Genomic DNA, 23,295 nt, shown 5'->3' with positions numbered 1-23,295 from the left:
AATTTTTTTTGTACAGAGAATACATTAAAATTAAATTCATTAATATTCATTATCACTACGGACCAATAGAACAAGGTCGAAAACCCAATCCATAAAGGTAGGTAGACTCGGAAACTCGGCGGTGACTCATCGATGCAACTCAATAGCAATGTCTTGATTTCCATGAAGAAAGCTCCAATAGTGTGGTTCAAATCCAGTCTCTACTCCATATTCTCCAACTCGACCGAGTCGAACTCGCTCCAAGCGGAGACATTGAAGACTCTGGAATGGAGCTCAATATGTATACAGGTTTCGCCGTTCAAGTCAACCGCCATGACCTTCATTTTCTATGGTTTATGGTTCATGATTTCAAAAATTCAGTTCTGAGAAACCAGTTCAGAAATAGAATCAGTTCTTTCCGAACCGGTGTCAAAACCAAACCGAACTGGTTCCAAACTAAATCGAACCAGTTTGAGTAAATAAAAAAGTTCAGTTCTTTGAACTGAACCAATTCAATCCAGTTCGGTTTGGTTATGTAAAAAAATCAGTTTGGTTTGATCCATGCCCACCCCTACCGATTGGTTCAAGAATTAAGAATTCAAATTTTCAGAATTTTTCTCTCCTCTTCTCCAATTCTCTTTCTGCTCTCAACTCTATGTTTCCCCCTAATTAATTTCCTAACAATTTGCCTCTATATTTGAAATTTTACAATATTTTCATGTGCGCTCCACTCCCCCCCCCCCCAAGTGCCCTTATTTTTGCCCTAGTACAAGCACTCTGGACACTTATCCTCACTCAGTTTGGGTTCGTTGCGTTTGAGATCAATCTTGGATTTCTCTCTAAGTATGTTTGTTTTCCATTGCTACTAATTTCATTCTAACATGTGTACAATATTGTTATCTTTCAATTAGCTTGTTATTTTGGCAAAAAAAATTAAAATATTGCTATTTTAATAAATAATTACAGATATATTGTTGTTTTGAAACTAATTACAGGTCTGTAGCACTCACTCACGCCCAAAATAGGCGTGAATGTCACGTAATTCATGCCCAAATTAGGTGTTATTAGTCACGCCCCATGCAAGCGTGAATGCCTTGGTTATCCAGCCTAATTTAAGTGTCATTCACACCCTTGTTCTGTCTTTTTTGGGCGTGATTGACATACTTCTTCCTTATTTAAACACCTATCATCTCCACATTCATCACAACTCTTCTACATCATAAACTCTTACTCTTTGATACAATCTCAGTTGCTTATGCATACTCTGTTTTGTGTTTTGTGTTAATATGTTAAGAATGAGTTCACATTCTGATTCTGTTCGTGTTGTTTTATAATATAATGGTAGGAAAATGGAAGGTCGATGTTGTATATTTTTTGAAGGCGAGAAAAGAACAACACGCATCATGCGCAACTCAACAGTTAGCGAACTACATCAAAAAATTCGTCAAAAATTAGCTCTTGAAGGTAAGCAATCTATTAATGCGGGAACTGCAAGGTGTGAATCACAATACATTAATATTGGATTATTTTGTTATTCTTTTGTGTTTAATAGTATTATCATTTGTCTTAATGTCAAAAGAGGAGACATCAGTCTCAATTGCACTGGTTCAGGAGAGGATCACCCATGCGTATGGTTTCAAAGCTTCATATAGAAAGACATGGTATGTATAATAACCCTCATTAGTAAAATATGAAAAAGAAATTAATTAGGTGTCTAATTATATTAAATACTTATTTAATTATATTATGAGAGATAAAATTATTAGATTAAGATTATAATTAATAAGATGTTATAGTTTATGTTAGATATGTTTAATAAAACTCAAAAATAATGATTAGATACAATTAAGAAGATGAATATTATATGAAGCAAGTTTGGGTTCATTTAATAATTAGGCCTAAATGTGATTTAGGTTGAACAATTAATTAGTATTAGGAAAATTAGTAGACTCAAGTATCTTTAATTTAATTAATTGATGCTTGGAATAATATGTATCCAAGCTCTAGCTCTTAAGCACATATGTTATATAGTAATAATTGAAAAGTGAGTTTAGGGAACCCAAAATTCTAAAGCCACAGCTTATATGGAACTTTACCATCAAAGGATCAATTAATAATGGCATGTACACAAAATGGGTTGTTGCTAAACGTTGTTGAAAAAGTAGGGAAGTGTATGGTGACTATTGCTAAAGATAGTGGACCATATCTTGACTCATTCTTCGGTTGGTTACTGAGAATGAAGGAACTAACATGACACAATATCTGCAACCAACACTTTAATAGTGCAAATTAGGGATGCATGTGAACACTTGGAGATGAGTGAATGCTCTGAACGATAATTTTAGCAATGTACAGAATGATAATGATAGATGTCATTTCCTGCCACTATGCAAGCTTATTTTAAGGCCCTAATGGCGGTTGAGAAGGTGGAAGACAATCCAGAGCTAAAATCTCAGAGGTGGTGATCATGGGTGTGGTGATGGTGACCAAGGATTATAGGACACAACCCCATGACCTTGGTTGGAGGGCTACAATGGGTTACGTCACCTAGCCGGCTGACAACTTAACCACCTAGAATATAAATAAGTGGTCCCTTTGAAACTTTTGGGTACTCAACAAATATTACACGACCCAATTTAATCCCTTAGAAAAAAAATGACTCGTGATCCCTTTAAAATTCAAAATAGACTCATGTTAGTCCTTTTGAGGGACTAACATGGCTCTTCTTTGAATTTCAGAGAGATCATGATTTTGACCAACTGAGTCTATTTTAGAATTCAGAGGGATCATAAGTCAATTTTTTTAAGGGATTAAATTGGGCCCCGTAATTTTCGTTGAGGTCCCAACAGATACTTTACTCTTCTTCTTTTTTCAAAGATTTGTGTCTGTACTTGCACATTGTGGCACAAGTGTAGGTCCGCCTCTGATGGTGATGATGGTGGTGACGACATTAGCTGCGACAATGATGGTGGCGGTGGTTGTGGTGGTGACGACATTAGCTGCGACAATGGTGATTGCGGTGGTTGTGGTGGTTTGATACAAACCATATTGCAATTGAGCAGTAATAGTTATTAAGAGTTAGACATCATTTCCTTTAGGCAGTTATTTATTTTAAATTGTATTTCTTTCAGTTATTTCCCACATTGAGCAGTTGTCTTCCACTTAGAGCAGTTAGGCAGTGACAGTTATTATGTAATTTCTATTTAAGAAGTTTGAGTTAATGGAAAGAGCATCAAAAATTGCCAAATTTCTATTTTACGTTTTAGTTTTCCTAAGCTTATCCTTTTTGCTAAAATGAACCTATCATTTGGTGCTTTTGTTGAGCAACTCATCTTCCCATGGTTGAAGGTGAAAGATTCTGCAAATTCGAAGAAACACAAGAACACCACAACACCCAAATTCAAAAATTGTTCGACAACTTAAAGCAAGCCCTCTCCCAAATAACCCAACTCTGTGACACTTCCACTAAATCTGCTCAACAAATCACCGAGCTCAACCAAAAATCCATTGAGACTACCCATCATCTCAATGATATCCAGACTGCCCTTACCACCATCATGGGACGATTGGACCAACTCAACTCGACCACTCCTCTTCCCCCTCCCCCGCCACCTGATCCTACTCACTATTCCCATGTCGTCCAACCCAAACCCTTCAAACTTGATTTCCTAAGGTTCGATGGTCATGACCCATCGGGATGGATTTGAAAGCTACACAGTTCTTTGAGTTTCATCACACCCCTCCCCCTCAACGACTACAGATTGCTTCTTTCCACATGGATGGCCCTGCACTGGCATAGTTCCAATGGATGCACACTAACTATCCTTTCCACTCTTGGGAGCACTTCATTTATACCTTTGAAACACGCTACGGTGATTCCCCTTACATTGATCATATGGGTTCACTTGCCAAACTGACCCAGACCGCCACTGTTTCCCACTACATTGCCCACTATCAATCCCTCGCCAACCGTACCTCGCATTTACCACCAGAATTTCTCCTTCTTAAATTCATTTTTGGCCTTAAACCTCGTATTCGGCGTGAAGTTCAAGCTCTCAAACCAACCAACATAATTGAAGCCCAAGGACATGCCAAACTTCAAGAAGATAAGCTATCTGACCTTCCATACAAAGCACCCACCACTGCATTACCTTCACCTACCCCCGACAATCCTTCTCTTGCGTCGAACCTACCTTCTGGTGTTCGCCGCTTGTCTGCTGAAGAAATGAAAACACATCATGTCTAGGGATTGTGTTTCAACTGTGATGATCGCTTCACGCGCTGACACAGATGCCAAAACCCATCCTCCTTCCTGCTCCTGGATGAACAATCATACCCACTGGATTGAAAGACACTTCTCGATGAAGAGCTCGAGAACCTTGGGGACACGGTTCTTTTGAAGGGGAATGGAATGATACAAACCATATTGCAGTTGAGCAGTAATAGTTATTAGGAGTTAGACAACATTTCCTTTAGGCAGTTGTTTATTTTAAATTGTATTTCTTTCAGTTATTTTCCACATTGAGCAATTGTCTTCCACTTAGAGTAGTTAGGCACTGACAATTATTATGTAATTTCTATTTAAGAAGTTTGAGTTAATGGAAAGAGCATCAAAATTGCCAAATCTCTATTTTACGTTTTAGTTTTCCTAAGCTTATCCTTTTTGCTAAAAGGAACCTATCATAGTTGTGGCGGCGGCGGCGGTGTGGTAGTGGCGGTAACGGTGATGGTGGTAGTGGTGGTGGTGATCGCGGTGGCTACGGTGATGGCATGGTAATGGTGATGATGATGACAGTGGCTACGGCGATGATAGTGGTAGTTGGTGAAGATGGCGGTGGTAATAGTAGTGGTGGCGACGGCGATAACAATGGCATAATGGTAGTGATGATGTTGATGTGTGGAGATGGTGGTGATTCATAGTATCACCCTCAAATGGTCAAATAGCCGCTTTTTATATTGTTTATTTTCCATTTTTTTTGGGTAAGGTTTCCGCTTATAGACTGCTTTGTTACACACATTTCAACCTAAGTTTAGCAAGTTTCAGCATGCTTAGTATAGAAAATAAACAAAAACACTGGACTAAAATTCAGCATTAGATAGTGATGTCCTCGAAATCTCGATTAGAGTCTTTGGAGTTCAAAAGGAAACCAAGCAAACGTAACTTGAAATTGTAATTGTCACTTCACTTGTAAAACAGTATATTGAAACCTAACCCTTCCCAACAAAACGATAAGCAACAACACCAACTCTAGCCCCATTGCAAGGACTGTGAGTATGCAAAACGTCGACGTCGAAGTGCTTCTTCGCCTTCTTGAAGAACGCCGACTCCTTTTTCCACCTTCTCATGTGAGCCATCACAAACACCATCTTCTTCCTCTCTCTTTCCTCACCGCTTCCCAGCAACATTAAACGCAGCGTTTCGAGCAAGGGCTCGTAAAGGTGGTCGTGATACACTACATCCGATGCCAGAATAAGATCGAACTCCCGCCCAATAGCCTCCACGTCATCAACGTGGCCCCACCTCAGCGGCGCAACGGTCACGGCCCCACCGGTGGACCCCACAATTCCCGCGTTCGCGTCCGCGTTGAATCTGAGATTCGGAACCACGTGAGGAAGGTCCGTGAGGGTTACATTGCCACCGAGAGTGACGGCGGCGACGATTCCGACGATGCCGGTGCCGGAGCCGAGCTCGAGGATCCTCAGGGGACCGTCGTCGCGCGCGGCGGAGAGGGTGACGGAGAGGGGGCTGTTGGTAGGGTCGATGCGGTGTTGATCGAGGAGGGATACGAGAGCGGTGGCGGCGGGCCAGAGCTGGAAGGAGAGACCCTCGGAAGGCAGCTGGCGAATCACCACCGTTGATTGAATCGAACGGAGGAGGTGCTTCTGCAGCAGCTCTTGCTTCGGTGCACCCTCGTGTATTTTAGCGAAGCCGTTTGGCGCCTCTTCGTCGTCGTCGGTTAGGAACATTGTGAAGGGGTTTATTTCGTCTTCGTCATCTTCCCGAGTGCCCATTTCTTCGTGCCTTTGACTTAACGATTGTGCCGTTAACGAGCGACCAGTTTAGGGCAAGTTTGACTCGGAATTTTTATTCGTGTGCAGTGCTGTACTTTTGATTTTACTTTTCTGTCCCAGTTTTTGTTTATTGTTTTTTTTTAAATGAAAAGAATATTTATTATTTTAAAAGACTGATTTTTAGTTAAAATAATTTTTTATTTAATATTTAAATTAAAAAAAACCTCTCATATTTTTATTGTGTAACTGTTTTTTATCACCAGTTTTAATTAAAATAATTAATCCCTTTAAAAAATTATAATAATGATTTCAGAACAATTAACTATTGATGATATCTAAAGAATACCTTTAAATACTTATTAACTTGAATAATTGCTTAGATATTAAGTTTTTTACACAAAGGCCTAGGTGTGTTTGGTACCGGTATTTTGGGGAAAATCTTGTCAAATGGGGTTGAGAATTTTTTTTTGCCATGTTTGGTATGAGTAATAGTAAAATTATTCTGGATAGTTTTTCCCCATTATTCTCATTTTTTACACATGGGAAAAAAATTATCCCATTCCACCTGTGGTATTATTTTTTTCCCACCAACTGGAAAATGTATTTTCATATTTTGAGACAAAAATGCCCTTATACAATATATTAGCAGATGTGTAAAATAAGTAATTTTGTCATTTTGGTTCAGATTTCCATCAATATTTTACAATCAACCAAACATAGCTTCAATAAAATAAACCAAACTTTCTGGAAAAATTTTGGCCTACCAAACACCTTTTCGTAACTTATCCGAGAAAAAAAAATTCTCACCATATTCCCGAAAATCTTTTTCGCCCAGTAAAAAAAATATATCTTCTTCGAAACGTCCCCTAAAGGCTTTCCGATAATAGGTGTCCTAAAAAATTAAAAAAATATTTAATAAATTTTGTAATATCTAATGTTCTACTTATCTTTTTTTCTTACCTATTTTACCTGCTCATCTTTAATATCATTGAATCATAATCTCAAGAGAAGAGATTAGTAGGTAAGGTAAGCAAAATAAAAAATAAAAAAAATAAGTAGAATAACCTATCACATATATGATATATAATTTTTTTTTCTATTTGTCTAATACATTTTATTTTTTAATTATTAACCTATACTTAAGGACACTCTTTAACATTTACATATTATATATTTGTAATTATTGGAAAAATAAATCTTAAGCATTATTTTGTAATCTTGATATAATAAATAAAAACAAGAAAAAAAAGGTGGTTAAAAAAGAAAAGTAATACTCTCAAGTCTGAACAACGGCTGAGAGTGATATAGAATTTCTTGCAAATACAACTCCCAAGACCCAAACCATTAACAGCTCTAACTCAAATATGAGAGCAATTATTTTTTATTTTCCAACAAAGTATTGCTTGTCAAATATTGATTTAAAGATGAAAATTAATTACACTCTTTTTTCTAAATCATAGTTTGGTCCGCACAAACTATAATCAAATTGACAATTTTGCTGGCAGTGGTGCGGGCTTAATTGAAGTTTTCCTTCAGCCCACCAAATTAACAGATTCGATGAAACGGTGCGTTTTAAGAATTCTTTTTTGCTAATCCTTCTTTACACCTCGCAGTTAGGCCTGTGAAAACACTACCTAGCGGTGATTGATTCGATCGGAGACTCCTATTCCTATTCAATTTGAGGTTCTTTTTCTTTTTCTATCTGTTAGTCCCTTTCTACTACTCATCACTGTGTTCTTCGTGCTCCAAAATCTCTCATCGTGTCGTTGATCATATTCATCTCGCGTTTTGCTTCAGTTTCATAATTCGCGTGTCTTTTTTTTTTTTTCCCCGATCAGTGATGCGAGTTTGTGGACGATGAAGTGAATTTGTGTTATGATAAGGAAAGGAACTTCATTATTTATTTATTTATTTGGTTTAATTGCTTGCAGAAAGAAAGAAACAAGATGATAAGAGCAGTGCTAGTGATGAACACGGAGGGGAAGCCTCGTCTCGCCAAATTCTATGAATTTCGGGTGCGTCTCTCTCTTCAGAACTTTGGCATCGAGATTTCGATTTATTTATTTATTTTATTTTATTTTTTTTGTTTACGTGATGCAATTTTCATATTGTGTTTTTCATGTCATGGTAGATCAGCCCGTGGAGAAGCAGCAAGAAATTATTCGCAATGTGTTTGCAGGTTTCTCTCCCTGATTTATAGACTGGATTGTTTATTTGTGTTTGTTTCATTTTCTCTTCTTTTTTGCTTCCTTTTGTGAATTTCGTTTCTTTTGCAGTCTTATGCAGTAGACCTGAACATGTCAGCAATTTTGTGGATGCTGAGTCCTTCTTTGGCCCGGTATTTCGTCCTTTCATTTTCTGCGTACTGTAATTTTGATCTGTCAGAGCCGTGATTTTTGTATTTAAAGGAAACATTGAAATGAAAAATGTTGTGATTTGGGCTTTTTCTTGGCATTGTTTGTTGGTATACCCTTTTTTTAACTGAATTAAAATGACTGTTGTAATCATAATTGTAAGTGTGTGATTTTTTGAGAATCAAAGACTCACTGTTAGGTCTACCTGACCTGAAATACGTTTTGTTAATTTCATATTTTGAATATACTAGTTTTCTTAATTTGATAGTCAACTAGTGTTGTATTGATATTATTGATACCTGTACTCTTTTGAGAAATATTTTTTTTTTTGGTGCTACTAACTCATCTTGTTATCTAAAGAAAAGAAGTTATGAATTCATTTGTTGCATTCTCCTTCAGGATGCTCGCCTTGTCTACAAGCACTTTGCAACTTTATACTTTGTATTTATATTTGATAGTTCTGAAAACGAGCTCGCTATGCTTGACTTGATACAAGGTAAATTCCTGAACCACTCCCTATTTATTGGAACTTGTTGGTATTACCTAAATAATTTTTGCATTGTATCAAGTGTCAAAAACTCAAAATGCAGAAGATCTGTCTTTTTTATGGAGATGAGTACTGCTTAATGGTTATTTGAATAATTTTACATAGTAATGGCATCCTGTTGGTATGCTCGGGTATCAGTCTGTTTCTGTCTTAAGGAACGTCTCAAAGTAACTATGAACTTTAGGTTGACAACTGAATACAAACATGATTTGATTTTTTTATACTATCCGGGAATTGGGAAATTTGAACATGAAATAAGAGATTTCTAATTGACTGGATATAAATATGTTGTGCCTGCTCAAGATCTGTTATAAAAATAGTGAATTTTAAACTTTAGTTATGTATGATATAGCTCAATGCTGCAATACTGGTTTTATCATTACTTACATCTAAGTAATTTAGCTGAATTTTTGTAATACACCTTATCAATTGTCTTTCAAAGTAGGTAATATATAATATATATGTGTACTGATTTTTACCATCCTTTCAGCTAACATACTCGTGCTAAGCTGACTAACTTCAGAAAATGTATCATACTTGCTTTGAATTATAATTACAAATGACTAAATTTTTATGGATCTCATCAATATTGATGTAAGGGAAGACAGCAAAAGAAGCTGCTTTGTATCAGTAATAGGTTAAGGACTAGGGGTAATTGAAGTTAGAACTAGAGTGGTTCTAGATTCTAGAACATTTGAGGTCTGAAATTATATCCTATTGAATACTTGGAAACTTAATACAAAGTCTAATAATAAAACTTAGATGACAAGAAAGAAACTCTTCTCGAATATTCCTAAACCATATAATGTGCAACTTTAAGCCCACCATATAATTATCCCAAAACTGATTGAAATAATACATTAAAATTCCTAAAATTATTCCCTGTGAAAATTACTTAAAAATATAACAATTATATAATTATGATTGACATCCCCAGCAGGGGAGCCTTGGTGTAACCTTTGGAGTTGTTGCCATGAGACCTAAAATATCAAATCGAGAAATCAACTTTTTGCAAATGTAAGATAATGCTGCCTACTATGGACTCACACACTGAATCGACCTTTCCCTTGACTCCATTCTGCCACTCATATATGGAGCTTTATAGCACTAGGCTGGCCTTACGTTGTCTTGCATTAAATATGCACCGATATCACTCAGCAGCGTATGAGTGTGACTTGGCAAAAGCACAAAAAGGTGAAAATCTGCTACATACCATCTATCATCTGTAAGTTTAGGAGGTTCAGAAGTGTCTACAGCATTTTGTTGAAAATAGTGAATGTTATTAACTAACAATTGTAGCATTGATCAAAACTGACCATAAACAGTATGATTGGGTGTACTCGTTAATCTGGTTAAAAGACAATACATTTGACGCTGGTTCCCGTTATTAATCATTCTGATCTCTGATAGAGCTTAATGATGTCATTTGATCCAATATGTAGCCATTCTGATCTCTGATAGAGCTTAATGATGTCATTTGATCCAATATGTAGCTGACCTCACGTCGTGGGATATGGCTTAGTTGTTGTTTTACGCCATAAGCAAGTGAAAGATTATCCTTCTCCAACTGCAATTTACTTTATTGATTTTTGAAGGAAAAAAAAGAAAGAATAATGCAAGTTCTAGGGTAGGTAAGTTGTTGGATCTAGTTGATACATATCTTGGAAAATGCTGTAAAATCTAATAACAAATTAGCCCAAAAAACTCTTTTGAGAAAATCTTGATTTGCATTATTATTTTGGCTATATGTTTCTGTGATCATTTTGCATTTTTCACATTTGGACTCTTTATTGTCCTCTTAGAGAATTGCCAGAGAAGGTAATGGTGTTAATAATCTACGTAACTTTTTTTTTTTTTGAATACATTGGTGGGAATTGAACACACAATCTAATATAACCTACGTAAACCCTTCACCACTAGACCAAACCTAATGGCTTATTTAACCTTTAAATTAGTCATTTTCTTTAGCCATTTCCATTCTATTGCTCTTGTGGTAAGAATTCTGATGGAGTAATTATTTGCGTTATCTGTTTATTATCAATTACACTCTGCATGACCACATGTAACTGTGCTAGCTGCTGTTAATTACTGCCTCTTACTGTTAATTTGATGGGGCGATTTGCTTACTCTGACCCTTTCTGCCTTCAGTCTTCGTGGAAACATTGGACAAATGCTTCAGAAATGTATGTGAGATAGATGTTGTGTTCAACTATAGTAAGGTTGTACGCTTTGTGCATTCGATTATGAATGATATCTTCTTTATCACAAACTGACTTTATATAACAATATTGCATGTAACAAGAAATGAATTATAAACTGTCATGATTTAGGGAAACATTTTGTGCTGCATATAGAAATTTGCTGGAGTTTGCTGCTGCCGGCAAGTTTGACTTATTATATTCTCAAACATGAAGCAAATAGACAATATTTGAGTCGATCTGTCCTTTTTTACTAAAAAAATTGATTACTCCTTCATATGTTTATTTGTTCACTAATTTTGGGTTGTTCTGGAAATGCCTTCCAAAATGGTGATGATATTTCGACCGTAGCAATATCATTTTAAATTTTCATTCGAGAGATCTTAAAAAATGAGTTCTTCTGCAGCTGCATACTATACTAGATGAGATTATTTTCGGAGGTCAGGTGTTGGAGACAAGTTCAACTGAGGTTATGAAGGCTGTTGAAGAAATATCAAAGTTCTCTCTCTTTCCTCATCTTTAACTTTGTTTTCGCATTGTATTAGTAAAGTGCTACATCATTTTAGTAAACTATTAACTAAAGATATTTCACTTTCAGTAAAAGCTTTTAAGTGTTTTTAAACAGATGGAATGATGGTAAATCAAAATTAAATTCTTTTTTGCTAACATTTTGTGGGTATGCGTTATAAGTAATATAGGTTCTGATTATTAATATGTATTTTTATGTGCGCACTTATTTCTGGGTATGCTTTATACGTGAAACAGGCTAGAAGCAGCATCCAATGCAATCAATCTTGTTCCAAAATCTGTTTCTGCTTGGAGGTCGCGGTAGCATAATTTTAATTTAGCTTCCGGAAAGATCTGCGTTGACATATAAAAGAGGTATGAAAGCTGAAATATCTTGTGGAGTCAGTAGGATGAACTTTTGTCTTAATATAGGTGTTCGTATTTGAAGCAAAGACTGACACCCGGAGTGAGAGCTGGCCATGGTTGCTACTGATCTAAAGATGGATAAGTTTGGCAATTGGTGAGATTTTTTATTTGTAATTACCTACCTTTATTGGTCTAAGGAATCGTATACAACTTTACCTGAGCACTTATTGTATGCAGCAGATCCCACTTTCTGTTAATCTATTTGGTTGCATTTTGACTTGAATTGTCGACTCATTAAAATTCCTGATGAACCGTGGATTTTCTGTATCAAATAGTTATTACAGGAATAAATGCATCGAACTGCCAGATTATCTTAAAGAGTTACAAGTTCGAGTTTTTTGAAATACGTTATAGTTTCTTCATCTAGTTTGTTATGCAATTAGTTCATCAAATTTGATAGATCATTATCATAATTCTTCTATGGGCAAATGCCGCATGAGAAGAGAATTACTTGCAGATGAGAATTCAAAAATTGTGCTGGGAGATGTTTTATTTTTTTTATTTTGTTTAAAAACAGTGGGGCCCAAAGATGTTTTATTCCCTTCTTCTATCTAATGCATCATACGAAGATTTTGTTAAAAAGTTCCTGCACATAATTCCACTGAAAGACCCATCTTTCCAAGATGTTTGCAGGCATCAAAAATTTGGGCGAGTGCTATAACTAAGTAATCACTAAGTTTTTTTTTCTAGCATCTTGAAGAATGAAACGGGCAGCATTGCGTCCAGGTGCTCCCATAACTCCACCGCCAGGATGTGCCCCACTTCCGCATAAGTATAACCCTTGAAGGGGAGTCTTATAGTTTGACCTAAGTTCCAAGTCAATGAAAACAACCACGTAATTATCAGTAGGAGCAGCATGCTTTTGATCAGTTACATGTCAGAAAAGAAAATCAGATTCGATTATAAGCTACTTCAATTTATATTTTACCATCCTTTCACAGGTCGCATGAGGAAAAGAGAATCCAATCCCATAGCACCATGAAATATATTCCCTCCTGCCCAAAAAAGATCAAATGTAAATATAGTGACAATGTTGAGGGTTGGGTTTGTGTTGCTTATAGCTTCGTTGAGGTTTTCTTTGTTCGACAAAAATAAAAATATATTGAAAAAAATAAATAAAATCATTTTCTATCAATTAACTTCAGGGTTTTGTGCCCTAGAAAAAGGCAATTTTGCGTGAGAGAATATCAACTGCATAGGTTTTTGTTTAGGTGAATTAAATATGGTTAAGTTACCTGTCAAACCAATTTCCCTTTCAAGATCTGGTGGAGTCAGCATGTCATAACCAACGATTGATGTGCTGAAGCCTGGGGCATATTCATCAATCAACGTGAAGCATTTTTGTGCAAATGATTCCTGAATAGTGAAGCATGACCATGGATAGATAAGATATAATGAAGCACCTTTAACATAGAATATTCAGCACGTAGATTTAGTTATGTGGCAGCTTTCGCAGACAAGTTCATGACCATGGTGGAACAAAACAAATCTGTACACTGAAATGCATTATAGAACATAAGAAAAAAATTAATGCAACGAGAACACCCAAAACAAACTAACTCTGTAGTCATGATCTTGCCAGTCACCATCCAATGGTTTGTAGGGTGTATATTGCACAAACAGGTTGATCACATGCTTACCTGTGAAGAAAACATATTTCACAGATTATGAAGGCATCAAATACATATAAATTAATGAGATGAGTGCTGAAACAGAAGCCATGTTTCCAATTCTGATCCGTTAGTAAAAGAAATTCAATGGCATGCTGAAGACAAATCAAAGTCACTTAAACAACGCCGAGAAATAATCGGAATAAATGTGGCAAATGCATTGAAATCAAAGTAACTAAACTTCCTCTATGAATAGAACATATCAGGACATTCTTAAACGGAAAGTTCGAAGTACCAGGCGGAGATATAGTTTTGTCCACTGCTGAGGGAATTGTCATCTCAATAACCGGTCTTCTTGATGGTACTCCATTCACCGCATCTTGAGATGCAGAGTGAATCTCCTCCATGCTAAATAGAAATTAACAAGGGCAAAGAAAAACTGACGTTCTGAAAATAAAGTTGCAACTATCCATATTGAATAAGACTACCGCAAATGTACAAACTGATTAGACCGCATTAATCTACAATAGATGAAATAATGATTCAATTTTAACATACCTCTCTGAACCTATATGAATTGTGCCAACATGCTGTGGGCCAACATGAGGATGATTTAACTTGCAACAACGAAATTGGGGCAATTTATCAACTGCTACATTTATTTTTGTAGTGGCCTGTTTCAGTAGATATTTACCAAATAAAAGAATGACAATTAATGAAGAAAAAATAATAAGAAAACTTCCACAAAATCTGTCCTGAATCTTGATTTCCATAAATCTAGTGAAAGTGCTGGGGGAAGAAGAGAAAATAAAACCTTGTAGTACCAAATCAAGATCTATCTTTGCTTTACAAAAAACGGCAAGCTTCACTGCACAAGGCTCCCTGACTTGCAAGGATAGGGATGAGGGTCAATTGTATGTAGGTTTACTGTTGCATTTTTGTAAAGAGACTGTTCCCAGACTCGAGCCCGTGACCTTTCGATCACAAGGAGAAACCTTACAGCTGCTCCAATACTCGCCCTATGATCTATCTTTGCTTTATCTTTACTTAATGGTTGCAGAAGTCAAATGTCCATGGCTAGCATAGAACTTAATCATATTTCATGAAAAAATAGTTGGCTAAAAGAGAGAGAAATATTTTTCAAAGGTTCAAGTTATTTATAACTATCCCAGATTTCTTTCTTTCTTTTTTTTTTTTTTGGAACACAGGGTTGGGACCCTGGTTTTGTCATCTGAAATGTGATTAATAATTGAAGTTTCTCCTGAAGATGTGATTTTCCCATTGATGAATTCTAGGCATTCCTCATTAGCAGACAATAAAATATAAGCATGCTGTCTATAAATGTTATAATCTTACCTATTATTCTAGTTTAGTTACACATAGCAGAGATTGAGGGTATTAAAGAAGAAACGCAAACTAAGAAAAAAGTAGTATATTAACTTACAGAACTATAGTCAGAGTGCTTAATTCTACGAACAAAATCATCAGGGAGGACATTGTTGGGCACTAATTCCTGGTTCATATTAGCATATATTATAAATTAGCACCAAATATATGTGCCAAAGAAGTTAGTATTTGCAGCTAGTTCAAAAATTTACCATGAAAGTTCTATACGGAGTTGCATTAGACAGAACAATCGAAGAACGCACTTCAGTACCATCGGCCAAAATCACCTACATGTAAACCATATCTACATAATTTAATTGCTACGATCCACCATTAAAAATCCACTTGATTTAATAAACTCACGAACAATACTAACCCCACTGACAGCACTAGAGTCTTCAATCAATAACTGAGACACCTATAAGAATACAGGATGTCACAGGTAGTCAGGGCCTCGGGAAAAAAAGAAGAAATGTTTATTCTCCAATCCCTTTTTTTCTATGAACTGAAATTATTACTATTTATATGATATTGCCAGTTGATTTTATTATTTCGATAAGAAGAAATTTAATTAGTGTAAGGTCTTTTTCAACAATCAGCTAGTAGATACCAAAAAATAAATAAATAAAAAATGAATGCACTAGGAACCAATGAATCTGAACTTTGAAAGCTTCACCGGGGGCTAATGTTGAGAATTATATGACCAGTGCACACCAGCAATCAGATCTTAGGAAGCAGAAACTATTAGAATTCCAAGCCTGCTTACATTGGGAAGATTTTGATAACAAAAAGTGATGTAAAAGAGTCAATGGGGATAGAAAAGGGGAGCTTTTTCGCAAGAGATTAATTAAAGACCAACAGGGAACACAACTAGAATTGAGTAAAAACCATTAGCAAAAAGGACGCATGGATGAATATCTACTGTATGGCATATCTTCAAGCGCTAAATGGAACAAATAGCAAATAGGATCAACTACAAGAAGATTAAAATATAGAATAATGGTCATCACTCATTTCTGTTTCCAATTATAAGGTGGTAAAAATATTTTCACGATGACCATCCATGGTGCCTACAATCATAATATACCACTGTAAACATTGTTTACTAGTTGCATAATGCACTGGCCTTATCCAGGCGTCTTTCTAGCATTCTTCTGTACTACTTATCTTTCTTCTGTATTCCAATGGGAGTTGCATATTCAATAGAAAAGATTATGAACAATTTCTCTGGCCAGTTGTTACAGATTTGAGATGTGATGTGATCATTTGGTGAGCTGGGAGATATGTCGTTGTCATTTAGAAGGAAGGGGGTTTAGGCGTTGGCAATTTGGTGTCTAAGAACATTGCTCTAGCAGTCAAGTGGCCATGGCTTTTTCCTTTGGAACTTCATTCCCTTTTGCACCAGGTTATCTAGAGTAAGTACACCAAAATAGGTGGGATGCTAATACAACAACCCGAGCTTCTCATTTTAGTCCTTTGAAATTCATCCCATTGTTATCCCAAAATAGGTAGGTAACGGTTCCCATGTTTACTTTTGGGAGGACCATTGGGTATGGACATGATCTCGATTGAATATGGACACAAGCCACTAAAATTTCAGAATCTGCTTGATGTTGACTATAAAAGGAGTAAATTTGAAAGCTAATAGAGATTCTTGATGACATACCTCAGCATTGGTTACAACATGTGCTCCAGCTCCTATAGCAGCAGTACCAATAGCCTTGGATATTGAGCCCATTCCACCTTCAACATATCTAGATGGAATAATGGCATGCCAGTGACTCTCTTTGTATGAATAGTATATGGCCAAATGGTAGCTAGTTAATCTTAAATGTCTCAAGTATAAAATTAAGAAATCATTGGTCAGGAAAGTTATTTCAGAATATTATCTAGACATAGAAAAGCCAGTGACATTTTTTTTAAGTATATAAATGTCTACTCATGTTTATATGTCTGTACGTGTTAGGACAGAATGGTATTTGCTTTGAAGAATAAAGGAAAGACGAAGTAGTTAGTTTAGACAGTTAGTTAGAGGGGATTAGTCAGATGAATAAATAGGGGGAAGTAAGGATTAGGGGATCATTCACAGAATTGTATTTTGAGAGAACCAAGCAAGTGCTCAGTTGCAAAAAAGGAAACCATTTGTGAAGGGGGAATCTTTAGAGGAGCGTTTCTCTCCTTGTTCTGTTCAATTTTAGTCAATCAATAAAATCCTTTTCTATTCTCCATATTCATTGGGGATTTCTAACAGTATGTCTGTTTTTCTGTGGAAAATACATGTATGAAAGAAAATTCAAACACAAAAGCGTAGCTCAAAGGAACTTCCATCCATCATTGAAGGGGTTAAACCAAGGCAAAAACTCCATCTTTTGTTGAAAGGGCAGTGTGGAGGTTTTAGCAGACTACCAGTAATGTGTAATACTTGAAATATGGAAGTACATAAATGTACCATGTTTATTGTTCAGAAGAAACTTCAAGCATGACATGGAGAAAACAATTGTTCATGAAACTTCTTGCTTCACAAATGCTAATGGAATGAGGATATTGATGTCTTCTTTTGGCTTTGAAAGAAATATTGGGGCTTAAGCTACAGGTACTTTTACACAGAATTTAGAAATATTGGTGGATTAGCAGGTACTCTTAAACTTTAGACCAATAAGCAACAAGTTTGTTAATGAATTTAGAATCAAGAAAGGACCAACCAAATGATTTTTGTTTATTTTTTTCCAGGTGGGGTACTTGGAGCAAAGGTTGTTCATATACTTGAGAACTTTTAAAAGTAAAAGACATAACAAAATTATTATGTTTCAATTCATTCGCTGGATCAAATATAAATAAAATAATATCAGTTGATATTTATTAGTCATGAAACTGGGTCAAGGGTAAGTACTAAAAGTTTTGTAATATAAAGCACAATTGTTCTCAAATATAGTGCAAAAGCTTTTAAGAGATGGACACACAGTGCCTTTCTAGAATAAAATTGTTAATAAAATAGGTGTGCTCTTTCATACCTTCTAAAGCCTGATTTCATATTGCCATTTATGTGTTGTCTTTTGTGAATTTCTTTGAGTCACCATTTCTCAGTACTTCCATTTTCAGAATCAGTATCCAGATAACATGCACCAAACAGTACTTGTAAATTTTATTTCAAATTAATTTAGCATAGGAAAAATATTTTTGGCAAATAACATTATTCCATTCTTATGATGCATCATATAGATATAAAGCTAGCAACAGAGATACATACGACCAAATTCCACGATCTCCATCAGATTCTCCCATCACATGATGTAGCAGAACATAACCACTTCCTGGGGTGTGGACACTGGCCTGCATTACCGATTTAGAAATTCTATATATGCCATGAAAGATAAAACATTGGCTATGCTACCTTTTATCAGACAAAACAGAGTAGCATAATAGCACTATAATTGTCAGACTCTCTCTCTCTCAAAGGATGCAGAAATTCATGTATATTTTCATCTTGAATTTTTTTTTTTATAATGGATCATTTTTTTTTCCCCATTACAATGGTGCTTTTTTTACACTAAAGATAACTGCTCTTACTGTAGTTCCTATCACAGCATCTGTTGCGAGGGTTGCCTTCAGAACATCTGTCTGCAGAAATAATGTATAAAAAAAATGAACACTACACCACTAAGAGAAGGTAGATGTATAAACTAGAAGCTTATTTAAAAAAATGATTGAACAATGTATTATAATTGAGAATGGACTGGGTCTAACTCAAACCCCAAAAGCTAAATCGTAACACACCCTCCTCACACCAAGGACTGGACATCTAGAGCATGAAGTTTGAAGGAATATACATCAGCATGTCGCTTAATATTAAGACTAAGATAGGCTTTGACACCATATTAGAATTGAGAACAAACTCGGCCTAAATCCCATGAGCTAGCTCAAGCGGATAAGATTGCCCAAGTCATTATAAAGGGTACTTAACACATATATTGAGCCCATGTGGAATCTTAACACAATGACACATGGAAATAGATGTCAATATGTTGAGGAAGAACTACCATGAGATGGAGTATGTCATGAATAAAAGAAAAAATTAAGATAATTTGCAATCTTAATTCATTGAACAGACATGCAGCCAGTGTCTAATTGAATTAGTCTTTCAAAAGGTATTAACATAAAAAAAAGAAAAAGAAAAACTAAAAGGAAGTTCAACAAACTTCCGAGACACAAGATATAAACACAAACAAAAGTCTAAAACTTCAGAGAAGTAAGAACATGCATGTTCAATTTTAAAAGACAGTCAGAGAGCTTGAAGTTGAAGGGCAAAATGAAAAGATATTAAGACCATAAGATTACCTCAAACCAATTGTTCAAAACTTTAGAAGCTGGGGACAACAAAAGGTCCATAAAGTCCCTGCCAAATAAATAAACACACATGATTTAGACTGATGCTCCAGTTCATGATTTCAAATTAGTAGTTATATCATACAGCACCCTTTACAGCTTTGCTATTCACAGCAATGCCAATTTACTGCTTATAAAAACAAATTCCTATTGCAGAAACAAACACTTACACCATATCCTTTTGCCCCAAGGAGGATGCCTGCCGTAGACAACTTGCCCAAAATACCGAATTCTGTATTTTATTCTTCAGTTGTTCATTAAGAGATGATTTATGCTGCAAAGATTCAGGCGGGGGCGAATCCAGCACTAGATCCATGAATTTACAGAAGTTCTCAAGCTGACTCTCATATCTGAATGATAAAAATAAAGAATTAAAATAAAAAGATAAGTGAAAAAGACAGACAACTATTGCTAACTTTTCTGATTATCCATTCAAAGCTTTTAGATCATTTTTCTACTCTATTGTATTTTTTGACTGACTTTCCATTCAAAGGTCTTGTGCTATTCATTCTGTCATCCAATTCCAAAGATACTTTTCATTCTTAAACAAATATTCACCTAATTCAGATTATCGCAACAAAACAAGAACGTTATGCTTAGATTCCGGTATTTTCCCAACCGCCAGAGAGCATCTTCAAAAAAACTTGCCACCAAGCACGAAACTGGCATGATCCTAATACGAATTTAAGCATGCTCATATCTCTTCGAATACATAATTTGCAAAACTCAGAATAAAAAAAAAAAAAAAAAGGAGAATAGAAAGAGACACCTTGGATAAGCCTCGGCGTCTCTTTGTGAGAATTTGGAAATCTCCGAATGATTGAGTTGTTTATCAGGCCCTAAGAGAAGGTACCGTCCGTCGAGACAGGGCGTAAACGACGACGGATTCCTCTTCAGAAGCTTCAATCCGTGTTTCTCCAACTCCAGTTCGCTGATAAGCGACGGCCGGAGAAGGCTTTGGAGGTAACTACAGCGGGAGAACTTGAAGCCAGGGACCAATTCTTCGGTCACGGCGGCGCCGCCGATGACATGGCGGCGCTCGAGGACGGCCACGGAGAGGCCTCCGCGGGCGAGGTAAGCTGCGGCCGTAAGGCCGTTGTGGCCGCCGCCGACAATCAGCGCGTCCCATTTCTTGTCCTTCAAAGCAGCGGCGGCGCTGCCATTGCTGCTGCTGCTAAAGCTCCTTCGCCACATTTCTTCTGAGGGAAGGTTCTGGAACCCGCTGAATTTGTTAATTTTCTTCTCTTTCTTTGTGTTAATAATAATGCAATGATTTATTGATTTTATTATTGTTAATATTGGACTATGAGTATTTCAGTTTGGACTATGAGTGCGACTACTTGTTCCGCGCAAGTGTGGCCTAATTTTCACTGGTTTGTTGCTTGTATTGGCGCGTTCTGGTAACGGCTTGTAAGTGAAATGAATACATCTTTCTGTAGTTTGTTTATATATTTGTGTAGTTTGTTTATGGGATTGGTATTTGTTATTTTAAATGAAAGTTATGTTATCTTAGGAGAGAGATAGACACAGAAAAACAGAAATCATGGGAGAGAGAAAATGAGTGGTTTTTTTAATTTAAAATTCAAATTTTCTATGTCTGTATCTCTCTTAAAATGACATAACTTTCTGTCATTTAAAATGACAAACATTTTTTCCTTTGTTTATATATATATATATATATATATATATATATATATATATATATATATATATAAAACATTTTCTCCTTTTAAAGGAGAAATGTTTTTTCATGTTAGTGACTCATAGCATAAGTGGGTCCCACTTTGAAATTTTTTTTTTCTCCACTATTTTGTGTGCCCCACTTATATTATGAGTCACTAACATGAGAAAAATTTTCTCATTTAAAAGGAGAAAATGTTTTCCCATATATATATATATATAAACACAATCGGAGTGAACCATAATAGATTTTTTTTTTTAAAAGTTGATTTGTGATCTCTTTAAAATTTAAAATAGACTCATATTAATTTTTTTGAGGGACTAATGTGGATCTTCTTTGAATTTTAGAGGAATCACAATTTCAATTAATTGAGTCTATTTTAAATTTCAGATGGATCATAAGTCGATTTTTTTTGGGACAGACTAAAGCGCCACGCTTGGACAAAAAAATTACCAGACTGTCACGCCAACAGTAAATTTTGCCAAAATACCACGCGACATAATTCGCTACACAGTGTAGCGAATTATGCATGCAAGTAATTCGCTACACAGTGTAGTGAAATATGTCACGTCAGAATGCACAGAACCAAAAATGCCACATGTCAAATTTTGAGAAATTCGCTACATAGGGTAGCAAATTTCTCAAAATTTGACATGTGACATTTTTTGTTCTGACGTGGCATATTTTCCTACACTGTGTAGCGAATTACTTGCATGCATAATTCGTAACACTGTATAGCGAATTATGCCGCGTGGCATTTTGGCAAAATTTATTGTTGGCGTGGCAGTCTGGTAATTTTTTTGTTCAAACGTGACAAAATAGTCACTGTTCCATTTTTTTTTAAGGGATTAAAATAGATTCCGTAATTTTGTTGATAACGCAAAAAAAAATACTTTACTCTAGATTTTGTTTTTTTTTTGTCTTTGAGTAAAAAATTTGTATTTATTGTTTCATATTCATATATTTTAGTAGACATTCTCGTACATAATGTTTATGACCAGGGGAATAATCGTGAACTTTTTTAAAGATATGTAAGAGAGGTACTTGGATAAAGTGGTAAAGAAGATAGGAATTTTTTTAGGAAATTGTTGAGTAGATGTGAGCTTTCAGTCACATGTGATTTTTTAGAAAATCTTTGGAGTTTTATGTCTATAGTGCTTCTTAATTTTGTATCTCGAACTACCATTTCCACAAACAAAGCATGCACACTCTCGCTTATTAGTCAAACTTGTTCACTGCCACCTCCTGCGTGCACCTTTTCTCCAATACGGATCAACCTATAAATTTTAATAAATTAAAATTATTGTAAACAACCAATTCAACTCAAAAATTTAAGTTATTTGATGAGATTATATTAAAAGTTATATATATATATATATATATATATATATATATATATATATATATATATATATCTAACACGTCTCTCACAAGAGAGCCATTAAACTTGAAAGGTGGATGATACATCAGGCACAACCTACTTATGGTAAGAAATACCACAAGAGAAAGTGGGGGCAGTAAAGATCAAACCCGGGACATGAAGCTCTAATACCATATAAAGAACTAATTCAACTCAAAAGCTTAAGCTGGTGGGTGAGGTTATATTAATAGTTTTTATATATTTCTAACACGACCCCTCACACGAAAGTCCATTGAGCTTGAAGGGCGGATAATGCATCAAGTTCAGTCTATTTATGCTAAGAAATTCCACAAAGAAAATGTGGGGTGGCGAAGATCGAACCCGGACACTGAGGCTCTGATATCATATAAAGAACCAATTCAGTGACTATAAAGTTACGAGTTCGATCCTCATCGCCCCCACTTTCTCTTGTGGAATTTCTTAGCATATGTAAGTGGGCTTGTGCATTATCTACCATTCATGCCCAGTGGACTCTCTTGTATGAGGAGGCGTGTTAGAGAATAATATAAACCATTAAAAAGGTCCTTATCCAATAACTTAAGCTTTTGGGTTGAATTGGTTCTTTACATGGTACAGAGTCTCAGTGTACCGGGTTCAATCTTCACATCCCCCTACTTTCTCTTGTGGAATTTCTTACCATAAGTAGGTTTGGCCTGATGCATCATCCACCCTTCAAGTTCAGTGTGCTTTCTTGTGAAGGGGCGTATTAGAGATATATAAAAATTATTAATGTAGCCTCATTCACTAGCTCAAGCTTTTAGGTAAAATGGTTTTTTACAACTATAATGTAAT

The 23,295-nt window shown here is 35.7% G+C and overlaps 3 protein-coding genes across 9 annotated transcripts; 1 reads left to right on the top strand and 2 right to left on the bottom strand.

Annotated features, from left to right (window-relative positions):
• Positions 1 to 5,187: 5,187 nt before the first annotated feature.
• On the bottom strand, positions 5,188 to 6,030 carry LOC133283596 (uncharacterized). The gene has a single exon (XM_061480475.1). It carries the CDS (start codon positions 5,989 to 5,991, stop codon positions 5,188 to 5,190), a length of 804 nt encoding a protein of 267 aa, XP_061336459.1. The 5' UTR covers positions 5,992 to 6,030.
• Positions 6,031 to 7,550: 1,520 nt separating this feature from the next.
• LOC133283594 (AP-3 complex subunit sigma) lies at positions 7,551 to 12,311 on the top strand. Of its 4 annotated transcripts, none has more exons than XR_009747818.1 (9): positions 7,551 to 7,674; positions 7,923 to 8,006; positions 8,128 to 8,170; positions 8,268 to 8,329; positions 8,745 to 8,841; positions 11,041 to 11,111; positions 11,497 to 11,588; positions 11,856 to 11,972; positions 12,051 to 12,311. XR_009747818.1 is itself a non-coding variant. In XM_061480472.1 (8 exons), the coding sequence occupies exons 2-8, from the start codon at positions 7,938 to 7,940 to the stop codon at positions 11,920 to 11,922; spliced, it is 465 nt and encodes a 154-aa protein (XP_061336456.1). In that variant the 5' UTR covers positions 7,551 to 7,674; positions 7,923 to 7,937; the 3' UTR covers positions 11,923 to 12,311. The 4 variants fall into 4 exon arrangements, 2 of the variants coding, with proteins under 2 accessions (XP_061336456.1, XP_061336455.1); XR_009747817.1 differs by having other exon boundaries at positions 12,046 to 12,311; XM_061480472.1 differs by having other exon boundaries at positions 11,041 to 11,075; positions 11,856 to 12,311.
• A 195-nt stretch (positions 12,312 to 12,506) lies between these two features.
• LOC133283593 (uncharacterized) lies at positions 12,507 to 20,653 on the bottom strand. Of its 4 annotated transcripts, XM_061480470.1 has the most exons (15): positions 20,172 to 20,653; positions 19,573 to 19,752; positions 19,355 to 19,412; positions 18,587 to 18,637; positions 18,267 to 18,349; positions 16,686 to 16,773; positions 15,396 to 15,437; positions 15,232 to 15,306; positions 15,078 to 15,146; positions 14,192 to 14,307; positions 13,929 to 14,041; positions 13,584 to 13,663; positions 13,259 to 13,379; positions 12,952 to 13,018; positions 12,507 to 12,829 (listed from the first exon to the last, which is right to left on the bottom strand). In XM_061480470.1, the coding sequence occupies exons 1-15, from the start codon at positions 20,594 to 20,596 to the stop codon at positions 12,685 to 12,687; spliced, it is 1,713 nt and encodes a 570-aa protein (XP_061336454.1). In that variant the 5' UTR covers positions 20,597 to 20,653; the 3' UTR covers positions 12,507 to 12,684. The 4 variants fall into 4 exon arrangements, 1 of the variants encoding a protein (XP_061336454.1); XR_009747816.1 differs by lacking the exons at positions 12,507 to 12,829; positions 13,584 to 13,663 and adding an exon at positions 13,427 to 13,519 and having other exon boundaries at positions 13,259 to 13,330; XR_009747814.1 differs by lacking the exons at positions 12,507 to 12,829; positions 12,952 to 13,018 and adding an exon at positions 13,427 to 13,512 and having other exon boundaries at positions 13,258 to 13,330.
• Positions 20,654 to 23,295: the final 2,642 nt, after the last annotated feature.

The sequence above is a fragment of the Gastrolobium bilobum genome, unplaced genomic scaffold (assembly GCF_033153095.1).
Source record: "Gastrolobium bilobum isolate Gb01-03AN ecotype WA unplaced genomic scaffold, APGP_CSIRO_Gbil_v1 utg8771, whole genome shotgun sequence".
Taxonomy (NCBI): Eukaryota; Viridiplantae; Streptophyta; class Magnoliopsida; order Fabales; family Fabaceae; genus Gastrolobium; species Gastrolobium bilobum.
This window is presented reverse-complemented; position numbering and strand designations above follow the sequence as displayed.